Consider the following 12,193-nt stretch of genomic DNA (forward strand, 5'->3'; position numbering starts at 1 on the left):
CCCCCTTAAAGTTAGACTTTTGTTGCATTTAGGGGAGCTAACATCTTAATCAGGGGAGCTGAATTTATAGTCCCCCCTTAAAACATTCAACCTCCAGCTGCGTCCCCCCCTCTAGCACCAGGGTCAGCACACTCTCAAATGTTTTTTTTTTGCCATCATTGTAAGCCAGCCACATACACACACTATACGATACATTTATTAAACATAAGAATGAGTGTGAGTTTTTGTCACAACCCGGCTAGTGGGAAGTGACAAAGAGCTCTGATAGGACCAGGGCACAAATAATAATATAATAATCAATAATTTTGCTCTTTATTTAACCATCTTACATATAAAACCTTATTTGTTAATCGAAAATTGTGAATAACTCACCACAGGGTAATGAGAATGGTGTGCTTGAAAGGATGCACATAACTCTGCAATGTTGGATTGTATTGGAGAGTCTCAGTCTTAAATCATATTCCACACACAGTCTGTGCCTGTATTTAGTTTTCATGCTAGTGAGGGCCGAGAATCCACTCTCAGAAACGTATGGGGTTGCAAAGGGCATCAGTGTCTTAACAGCGCGATTTGCCAGGGCAGAATACTCTGAGCACAGCCCAATCCAGAAATCTGGTGGTGGCTTCTGATTAAATTACATTTTCACAGAACCGCTTGTTGCAATTTCGATGATGCGCTCTTGTTCAGATATCGGTAAGCGGACTGGAGGCAGGGCATGAAAGTGATAACGAATCCAGTTGTTTGTGTCATCCATTTCTGGAAAGTACCTGCGTAATTGCGCACCCAACTCACTCAGGTGCTTCGCTATATCACATTTGACATTGTCCCTAAGCTTGAGTTCATTTGCACACAAAAAATCACACAATGATGGAAAGACCTGTGTGTTGTCCTTGTTAATGCAGACAGAGAAGAGCTCCAACTTCTTAATCATAGCCTCAATTTTGTCCCCCACATTGAATATAGTTGCGGAGAGTCCCTGTAATCCTAGATTCAGATCATTCAGGCGAGGAAAAACATCACCCAGATAGGCCAGTCGTGTGAGAAACTCGTCATCATGCAAGCGGTCAGACAAGTGAAAATTATGGTCAGTAAAGACAACTTTAAGCTGGTTCCTCAATTATTTTTAAACGTGTCAATACTTTGCCCCTTGATAACCAGCACACTTCTGTATGTTGTAAAAGCGTTACATGGTCGCTGCACATATCATTGCAAAGTGCAGAAAATACACGTGAGTTCAGGGGCCTTGTTTTAACAAAGTTAACCATTTTCACTGTAGTGTCCAAAACGTCTTTCAAGCTGTCAGGCATTCCCTTGGCAGCAATAGTGGCGTCGGGAGCAACTGCTTGCACATGCGTTACCACTCCACTATGTCTCCCTGTCATGGCTTTTGCGCCATCAGTACAGATACCAACATGAGCAGCAGGTACATTTGGTTACATTACGGACCGTTAGTGGTATTCCCGCAAGAGAGTAATGGTTAATGTGATTGGATGTTAATTATTTGACTAGGCTACCTGTATTTGACATTGTGTTATGATTTCACTGAACACTCGATGGTTTAATTAGATTTTTGGCAGTGGAACGAGGCTACTCAGGTGAGAGAAAAAAACTCACCCAAATGTATTGGAAAATATAAATGGACTTATTTTTTTACAAAAATAAAATAAAACAGTTTAATAAAACAATAACATGCCCCTGACGGCACTGTGCGTACCCCTGGTTTGTGAATACCTGTTCTAGGGTTAGAATAATATCTAAGGAATTCAAGAACACAATATGTAGCTCAGGGCAGTAAAAAATCCAAGAATACCAAAATATATAATGTTTTCACTTTATTAAAGTATCATATTCTGTCTTCATAGAGTGCACTGCATTTCAGTTCAGAAAAATAAATGCGCTCATCAGCTGGCATGGAGACCAATTTGATCAGTCTGTCCAAAGCCACTCACATAAAATCACACCGCTTCATCTAGAAAAACAGCGACATCTATGGAAATCTGCCCAAATATATTACAGCTTAATATACAAATATATACAGGTACATTCAATAAATAGAATATTAAACATTCTTGGGATGTTTATGGTTATTATGTAGGGCTGCCCACCCATGTTGGCAAAGTCTCACATATATGTTATACATTTAGTGTAGCATTTTGTTTGACCTTTTTAAAGAAAATGGAATGTTTTAGAGGGCATGCTTGACCAATAGGGTTAAGGTAATTGTTTCCACATAATTTTTTGACCTATAAAGGAAGTAATAGTACTAAGGCCATACTAACTTCTCCTTGTGACCTCTATTCTTCAGAAGTCCAGTGACCAATTAAAGAATGATCTGAACATAATCCATTTCAACTAGTTTTATGAACGATCAAATTGACTGGACTAACGCCCATAAAGTGACCAGTGCCAAACACAATAACCAAATGCACACAAAGAACAAGCAGGGAATTCATCTACAATGATAACGCATATATATAATAGTGATTGAAAAGCTATTTACACGGGTCACTGCAATATTCAATTCAGTAGACAATGTCACCATCTTTGGTCCCTGTGATGGTGGCAATTAGTGGTTTAGGCATGACATTAGTGACATGATTATTATAGTGTGCACACTGAATGTGGCAAAAATAAGTGGAAGCTATGTCAATCTCTTTGAATCTGAAGTTTGAATCGGAACTACCTAGTATGGCATTAGAAATTAATTTATTTGATTTAGTAGGTATACATAAACACAGTTGAGATGAAGGATTAAAAAGATAATGTAGCAACGTTAGACCAAGTCAAAAACATAAAAAAAGCAATTGTAACACTCTCCATGATGACGGTTAATAGAAGAAAAAGCAGGTAAGCTGACTCCCAGCTCAGTGGGATGACGTGATTCCGGGTGGAGATGAGATGACACGGGTTGGGAGGCAGAACATACAGTACAAGTCAGAGATTTACATCCCCTATCTTCTCTCCAGCGTATTCTCCCAGGCTCCATCCAGCTTTGGCTGTGTGGTTCAGTGCGCACTTCGATTCAAGCGTTGCTTCATGCAATGTTATTCTTGAAGTGGCTTCCCTGCATCTTGAGTCTGTGCATCCTGAAGATAAATCAAAATCAAAAGAAGAACATGAGGAAATACGTTTTGAATCCCATCTTTGGTTATGATTGATTTTTCTATATTCAAATGACCAAAGTTTCACAAACTTTTCTTACTTTTTCTCTTTCCGGCTCATGTTGTCCTCTTTTGATTTGACAAAGACTACGTCGTCTTTTCCTCTGATGAGGTAGGCAAACTCTCCATCTTTAGCGCTGAAGATGACCCTGGATTCAGACAGTAAAGACTATCAATAAAGCCTTCTTGACGCCTTTAACATATAACTCCAAAGACTGGCAAAGTGAAAGGCGATGTGCTGTGTCAAAGGTATTCAAATACTGTCCACAGTACTGTTGGGTTTTGATTGATTAATGTAATTAATTGGAGCGAAACCAGCAATGCTGCTGACCTTAAGGTCTGTGAATTTGAATACCCCTTCTAGATATACAGCTCATCATTACTATCATGACTTACCTGGATTGAGTCTCCCCGGCCTTGACACGTATTTTGCGGATGTGGAAGTTTTTGTTGCCCCAAATGTCAGACCAGCTGAAATAGGCATCTTTCTCCCAGCGCAGCTTGACCATAAGCAGCTCCCCGACGTCCACGTCGGTGGTCAGCAGGAATGACACAGTGCTGTTGGTGTTCAGGAAGGGCCTGAGGGGTCACACACAGGTCAAAGGTGAGTGGATCAGTTAATCTTCTGTACTGTATATAGTACCCAGCTGAGGTGGGGTGGTGAGGTGACATTTCCAGGGTTCATTATGCGCTACAATGTCAGTGTTTTATATTCGTAAGTCTGGACTTGTTTAGATATTATATCAAGCATTTCTGGACAACTAAGTATTGCACAAAATGTTTTTGTATTTCCTATAATTTCCTTATTTGATTATTTTCTTTAATATCAAACCATACGTACATGGTGTAAGGTATGTCAGTCTTCTCATCATGGGTTCCGTACAGAGAGATTTTCATGGGCTGCTCAGTGTAGGCCAGTTTCTCACTGCTGAAGAAATGCACCTTCACTTGGTAATGGAAAACTGTGGAAAGAATGACGGAGACCTTCATTTAGAACCATGCCACATACAGACGAGCGTCACAGAGAAGGTTTTGCCCTCTGAACCCCCGAGTATGTCTTCTTCTTATGGAAACACCTGCAGTCTGCCCAGTTAAGACACATTCTCCGACAGTTTGAAGTGTTTGTGGCATGTGGCCATAATCCAATCACTGATGCCCACAGTTTGAGCTAAAGATCCTCGCTCACACACTATTGTAGTATCTCAGTGCTTAAGACCTGTCTTTACATAACCATATTATTGATCCACTTACTGCCTTTGTGTGAATAAGGGAAATAAAATGCAGTGTTAAGCTTCAGATTAAATTGTCCAACCTTCCACTCCTTCCACTGTAAAATCAAGTGTTTAGGATCTGAATGCATAACTTAACACTTTTCTGTAACACTTTTTAAATGCGTCAAGGCATTTAGAATTTCAAATGAAAATGTGTCACAGTGTTTAGATTGTAAACACCAGAACATGTTTATTCGCTGTAACACTTTTAACAAACATGAACATGTTTATTCAGCACAAGGTTTTTAGGTTTTGAACACTAAACACTGGGGGTGTTGTTTTAACACTGTAGGGTGTAAAGCCGTATTTGCATATTCCCCAGCATGCCTTTCGCGTGATTATGAGGGATACCCACCCATGTCTGTGTTTGTAAAAGAGACATTGTTGTTGCATTCAATAACTTCTATTCCTGAAGCCTTCATCAAGTGACTACCTAAGTGAATGCGTTTCAATTAAAATTAAACCCTTTATGATCACATATTACACACTTCATAAGGCCTTTAGTTATGGCCTACATTGTGGTCTGAAAATCCTGGCTCATCAGATCTGCAAGTCACAATGTGCTGGTTTATGAAGTGATTAGCAATTCCTATCAGATTCCAGCCAGAGGGAGGATATCCAAGAAATTAGAATATTTTATCACCCACAACCTGCACTCAGAATGTCTGCTATGGTGAAGACCTCAACAACCAAGACTACCTAAACCATCTAAACTAGAACAACCGTCTCAGTAACGGGTTCCTTGGTTGTGAATGTCCAACCCCTACAGATTGGATTAGTTTAGAAACATTTAAGTTATTTATATTTGTATACTATGAGCTCAATAAATCAATGTGCATGAGGAAACAAAGATTTTAAAACAAACTATTCTACAAATCAACCTGCACCAAAGCATGCTGGGAAATATGATGAGGCACCTCCCACATATTTTTCACTCTGCGAGAGTTAACAGAAATGGACTCAAGACAGTTGAGTAACAACAACGTCACGCAATTGAAAATAAATGTCCTGTTCAGTTGTGCTGAAATGTAAGTAAGGTGACAGACATTCCTAACACTGATCTGAATAAAAGGAATGGAAAGTCACATACATTTTTGAATGACTAAATGCACTCTAAACATGACGATGGGAAAGTAAACACTAGTGTTAAAAATCTGAACACTTAGGAGATATAGGTGTTCTCTTGGTTAGAAACTGACTAGAAAAGCTGAATATCTTGTTTAATCTTGCATTCTAAACACCGGTGTTTAAGATGAGAACCCTTATTGGCTAATCTAAATGCCTAATGTTTAAGTTTTAAACACTGACGTTTAGGTTATAAACGTGTCACATGCTTCATGGTTTTACAGTGTACTACAGAGATGTTATTGTGTGCCTAAATTCAAAGCCAGTGCCAGAAGCATTTCCAATTGGTGTGGAAAGTTTCCTCTAACTTTCCATCGTAAGAGTTCACATGCAGTGGTTTCCAGTTACCAAACCACAGCCACTACTGAAATACTAATAGTCTCACTCTCATGTGACCTTCATGGCTTGCGCCATGAACCTTGTTTTATTCCCCCTGCTTGTTTTTGTTTGTCCCTGACGCCACTACCTTATCAGATATGTCAGACTGTGCCAATCCTAGAGTAGTGGGGTGAGGAGGGAGGAAAATGGACGCAGGCTGGGCGGATGTTATAGAATCTTTTATGGATAGTGGGTCAGGTGACTGATAAGGGAAGGACTTGTGTAGACTACAGTAGTTGTTTTCTCAGGGTGGTACAGTATCAATATGGTATGTACACAGTTGGGGCCCGTTGTACTAATGTAACATGCACAGGATGGTAAAGAGACTCAGTGTTCAGGATCCGCCCCTTTTTTCAATTTTCGTTTAAAATGACATACCCAAATCTAACTGCCTGTAGCTCAAGCCCTGAAGCAAGGATATGCATATTCTTGGTACCATTTGAAAGGAAACACTTTGAAGTTTGTGGAAATGTGAAAGGAATGTAGGAGAATATAACTCAATAGCTCTGGTAAAAGATAATACAAAGAAAAAACCAACCGTTCTTTTGTATTTTTTTGTACCATCATTTTTTAAATGCAAGAGAAAGGCCATAATGTATTATTCCAGCCCAGGTGCAATTTAGATTTTGGCCAATAGATGGCAGCAGCGTATGTGCAAAGTTTTAGACTGATCCAATGAACCATTGCATTTCACTCTCCTCAAACAATAGCATGGTATTCTTTCACTGTCGTAGCTTCTGTAAATTGGACAGTGCAGTTAGATAAAAAATATTTTAAGCTTTCTGCCAATATCAGATATGTTTATGTCCTGGGAAATGTTCTTGTTACTTACAACCTCATGCTAATCACATTAGCCTACGTTAGCTCAACCGTCCTGTGGAGGGACACCAATCCCAAAGAAGTTAAAGTTCTCAAGGCCAGCTTGAGCCAGCTCCTAGCCACCACTATAATAACTACATTCAGCCATCCGCACCGATACATTGAGGATTTGGCAATTAATGTACGTCAGGTAACTCTTAACTAAATCTATTTTAGTGCCAGGAAATTAACCTCCTGTTGTGAAAAAGAGTGTTGCTTTGTGCATGCATGCATTCTTGTCTCAAAACAATTCCTCTCTCATCCTTACGTTTGAAGGGCATCATCTCGCGGGTCTTGAGGTACATCTTGGTGCTCCGGGGCAGGCGGACCTTGTTGATGCCGTAGCCCACCTTGTTGCAGCGGTTCTTGCGGCAGTTGAGACACATGCCCTTCATGAAGGCCTCCTTGGAGCTGCAGCGGTAGGCCATGGTCTGATGCTCTGCTGCGTTCACCAGCGAGTCGATAAACAGGTGGATGGAGCGCTCATGGGAACACTTCACAAGCTGGTCCATATCTGCATAGGACAGGCGTAAAACAAGACCATTAGGACCATGAAGTCTGAATCACTGGCTGATTCTCTAATATACACCAGACTAACAATGTGACTGTGTCTGTGAAATGTGCTTATTCTGGCTTATGACGTATGGCTTTCAGTGTTATGGTTAGAAAACTGAGGCCTTTGAAAATGGCACTTTTAATGGAGTCAAAGTACTTGTTGCAGCTGTTTAAACTTCAAGAAACACTCCTCTTGAAGATTTACTACAGTATAATAACAGACTTTGATGTTACACTATGGTCTACTATATATATGTCAGACAGCAGAAATATGGAGAAGCTAGAATAGTAGAAGGCATTCTACAGTACAGTGTCCAGTTCCAGTACGTACTACGGATGCCGGTGGTGGCGATCATCATCATGGTGTTCTGCAGGTCACAGCCTGGCTGGAAGGTTCCTCCGTTGGGGTAGATGTCCACGTGGCCCACGGGTCTCTGGATGCCGATGCTGCGGTCTGGGGAGCCCCGGGTGTTGGTGTGCAGGACGTCCACGAAGAGAGCATCGTCAGGGGACAGGGTGCTCTGGGCGTCAGCAAACTCAAAGGTTGGGCCGGCCGGGTCCAAACCTGGGAGCCAGATGGAGGGAGAGAGAGGGAGAGAGAGAGAGAGATAGAGAGAGAGAGAGAGAGATAGGTAGAGTTAGAGAGAGAGAGAGAGAGAGAGAGAGAGAGAGAGAGAGAGAGAGAGAGAGAGAGAGAGAGAGAGAGAGAGAGAGAGAGAGAGAGAGAGGTAGAAGTAGAGACAGAGAGGGAGAGAGGAGGCAGAGAGAGAGAGAGAGAGAGAGAGGTAGAAGTAGAGACAGAGAGGGAGAGAGAGAGAGGGGTAGAAGCAGAGAGAGAGGGAGAGAGAGAGAGAAAGAGAGGGAGAGAGAGAGAGGGGTAGAAGCAGAGAGAGAAAGAGAGAGAGAGAGAGAGAGAGAGAGAGAGAGAGAGAGAGAGAGAGAGAGAGAGAGAGAGAGAGAGAGAGAGAGAGAGAGAGAGAGAGAGAGAGAGAGAGAGGGGTAGAAGCAGAGAGAGAGAGAGAGAGTGAGAGGGGTAGAAGCAAGAGAGAGAGGGGAGAGAGAGAGAGAAGGGGAAGGATAAGAGAGAGGGGTAGAAGCCCACAATGTGCTTTAGTGATGATTTGATTATGGTTTTCAATGGCCTCGAGATGTAATAGTTGGGTAAACTTTATGGAGACAAATGGGAGGACTACTGAGGCTAAATGCATTGAGATAGAACTTGCACATGTAGGCCTATGCATCTACATCGCGACAGACTGATAGATAAACATTAAAACCTCTTCAGCAGAGAAGGGCTGTCTGCTCACCTGTGATCCTGCTGACTTTGTGGTTGGTGAGGAGACCAGCGATGCCGGCTACATGAGCACCCAGACTGTATCCCAGCAGATGTATCTTCTCCCAGGGGTAGTCTAGTGTTTTCTGACAACGGGGGAAAACAGACAAGGTTTTATTTCTATTTTCCAGTCTTGTGACTGTGTAAAGTATTGGCTGTAAAACTTGTTATGCCATCCTAACACCCTCTCAAGTATATTCTGTTCTGTCAGTTATACTGTACGCTTACACATGTAATCATTTCAGGTAGTTTATCATACCAATGTCTCCTAGCCCTATTTTCTAGCAGAGGATATGCTTCACTAGCTCCACCTGCTGTTTCTATCAATAATGAGCTGTGTAATGAGTGGTTGATGTGGATCAACAACATGACTGTAATAAGCTTTTAGGTGTACTAAATCATAGCCAGGAGTAAAATACAACCACAGCATTGACTTCGAAATGAATGTATCATCACCAGTCACATATTGCTTATTTCAAATACGTTTCTGCATTGTCAACATGAAAGTCTGTTCTTGTGTAAACCATGTATTCTATTATGTTTCGGCGGTGCTGATTTTTTTTTTTGCCCATGCGACAAACGGCTGTATCTGTCCGTTAATACAGGACTAGTAAAGGCCCAGTGCACTACTTTTGTAAAAATATATATATATTAATATTTGTTTTAATTCTGATTTTTCAGGGGGTGCTGTAGCACCCTCAGCACCCCTACTTCCTGTGGCTATGTTCCTATCTACCCAGTGTCCTTGAGATCACCCACCTGCAGCCAATTAACAAACTTGGCCACGTCTTTGCCCACCAGCTTGGTGTTGGCAGCGGAGGTGAGGTAGTGCTGCTGCGCCCGTGTCAGCCAGTCCACCACAATCACGTTGGCCTTGGGCTCCCTCTTGTACAGCGCTGTCACCAGCTTAGGGACCCAGCTCTCAAACAGCCCCGTAACCTGGACAAACACATTTTCGGGGTCAGTGGCTGGCCTGACTCACTGTGACCCTAGCCCTCATTGTTTACTCACTGATTGAAGACTAGCCAAGTGTCAGCACTTTTACACATGAATGAGCACTACAACATTATGCCTAGGGACAGCGTGGGGCTTCTCATCATACATCTACTTATCAATGCTGAATTTATTTTTTGAATCAACATTATTGAGTTATGTCCCTAATTATGCCCAACAAGCCTCATTGAAATGATGATCAACAACTTCTGCTTTTGCGGTAATCATAATAGTGTCCAAGCTTTACCGTCCATCCATGAATGACCACGAACGTCTTATACCCAGGGTCGAATTCACACTTTGGGATGGTTAAGGGCTGGCCGGGAACGATGTAGCACAAGTCATCATCCGGTATCTCAGCAGTTCTCAGGGAGAACTTGGATACAATGTCTGTGTAGTCCTCAAGCCATTCAGTAGAGTTGCTGTTACCTGCACAGACACAGTGATGATGTTAAACTGGCTTCATCAGTCATGTTGTCACTCACCTACTAGTGCATGACCCTTCATGTAAGCACTTTGAACAGTTATCATGGCATACAGGTTACCATTATGCACAATGCAGGGGAGTCAAGAGTCTATAGGAATCTGCCTTATTCATTACACTATTGTTTACATTTTTAACCAGATACATATTAAAACCTAGTCCAGATGTCCTATTATTTATGACTTTTTCATTATCATGATTGTACAAGGAGGTCACTAGCATTTCAAACACTTTACCATAACCAAAATGTAACTTCTTATTTGCATGACAAATAAAATCCAGCATCTAAAATGTGTTTACAAAGAAACCAATTGCTGTATTTTTCATTACATCTTTCAAGTGGTGGCAATTCAGCTTTTTTTTAAATCTTCAAACACTATATATTTTGGAAGAAAGTAATTACAAAGACACAATCTGCAGAATCTATCAGTTTATCAATTGGTGTAATCTAATCCAATTACCAGCATGACAAAAAAGATATCGATAGTTTTACCGGTCCAATGTCGCCCCCTTTTGCATCTTTTGAAATTCTACCAAACAAACATTGTAGTAATAACACTATAAGCCTTTTGAAATTAAGTTATTAAGTTCGTTTATATCACAAACATACACAAATAGGCCACATTAAATATCGAATATAATGTCAATAATAATGATAATATATGTTATTATGCATTATGCAAATACGTGTAAAACAACGGGAAAATTGTTATTATACATCAATTAAAAATAGAACAAATATCACATTTTCGTTTTCAAAATATTATTTTAAGTGCACTTGAACATGCAATTAATGTCGTGTCCTTAAAATGCATAATTTGCATTCTGTTGATCAGATTCATTATATATTTTTTGCAATGGTTGAAAAGATTATTCATGAGAGAGGTGCGCACCCTGACAAAATGCACTAGAGTGGGGTACGTCTGACTGAACTGAGGTTACTCTCGGTCACTTGGAGGAGGCTGCATCAATTTTACCCCCTCCCGTTGGCTCTAGTGTTTATTTTATGGGAGAAAATCAACATTGAGTAAATAATGTGTTTATTTAACCTATCTCTAACAAAGCCAAAGTCAGCTCTACAAACAGCTAGGATGAATATCCCTTACTTACCAAAAAGTGTTTGTTCTGGTGTACTTGAAAAAGATACACAGATATTTGCCAGAATTATCCAAACGGTGACCAAAAAGGTATTTTCTTTTCCCATATTATTGTTGATCCAGCGGTTTCTCCGTCAAGTCCCGAATGAAAATGTCCTTGTATGTTGGTTTAGGAGTAGTAGATCCAATTGTATAGGTCAGTAGGACTACTGCGCTGGTCTAAAAGTAAATCTGATGTGTGATAAGAGTGAAGTTTCTGATGAAGTCTGCCACAATTGCCGCTCCAGGTCGTCTTTATGAGTGGCTCATTTGAATAAACAAACTCCATTGGTCGGAAGTGAGTGGGCTGGGCTTGAACTGGTTCCAACGCAAAATTGCTCCAAAATCATTCACAACTCTCTCTGCCCCTTCACCGCTGTCCTTCACACATCCCTTCACCGCTGTTCTTCACATATAGACATGTTATACGATTATCTGTTTTAGCTTTCCTTTATAGTGATACCTTATATGTTTATTCAATTCAGAATATCTTGTCTTGGTAAAAATATTTGAGATGTTCACCAAACGGTTTACTTGCTATTTAAAGTTTAAATGCTATAGCCAAATGTTTTATTTTATTTTTATTCAAGTTATATTCTCGTTAAAAAAAAGTTGTATTCGAAATGGGCTTCTATGTAGGTGTTTGAGTTATGCAGTCTGTACAAACCTCATGCTTCACTTTTGGCTCTTCTGTGATTTACCATGCTTTATAACTGGAGCGTTTAATAAGACATGTGGCTTGATAAATGTAATTCGAAAACCAGTGTTAAGTAACAATACACATGTTCTATATTTAGGAATCTTAATATAGGCCTATGTCTATCCAAATATATGTCCATAAAGCGAAACGTGAACGTTTTTGCGTCATATTCTGCTAAATGCATGCCACTATTGGTGCT

The 12,193-nt window shown here is 40.6% G+C and overlaps 1 protein-coding gene across 1 annotated transcript; it reads right to left on the reverse strand.

The window, feature by feature from the left end:
* Nucleotides 1–1,815: 1,815 nt before the first annotated feature.
* On the reverse strand, nucleotides 1,816–11,533 carry LOC139540920 (lipoprotein lipase-like). The gene is made up of 10 exons (XM_071344992.1): nucleotides 11,269–11,533; nucleotides 9,922–10,103; nucleotides 9,441–9,620; nucleotides 8,656–8,767; nucleotides 7,680–7,913; nucleotides 7,062–7,307; nucleotides 4,003–4,123; nucleotides 3,558–3,740; nucleotides 3,203–3,310; nucleotides 1,816–3,086 (listed from the first exon to the last, which is right to left on the reverse strand). The coding sequence occupies exons 1-10, from the start codon at nucleotides 11,360–11,362 to the stop codon at nucleotides 3,035–3,037; spliced, it is 1,512 nt and encodes a 503-aa protein (XP_071201093.1). The 5' UTR covers nucleotides 11,363–11,533; the 3' UTR covers nucleotides 1,816–3,034.
* Nucleotides 11,534–12,193: the final 660 nt, after the last annotated feature.

Source organism: Salvelinus alpinus, chromosome 16 (genome assembly GCF_045679555.1).
Source record: "Salvelinus alpinus chromosome 16, SLU_Salpinus.1, whole genome shotgun sequence".
NCBI classification, from domain to species: domain Eukaryota; kingdom Metazoa; phylum Chordata; class Actinopteri; order Salmoniformes; family Salmonidae; genus Salvelinus; species Salvelinus alpinus.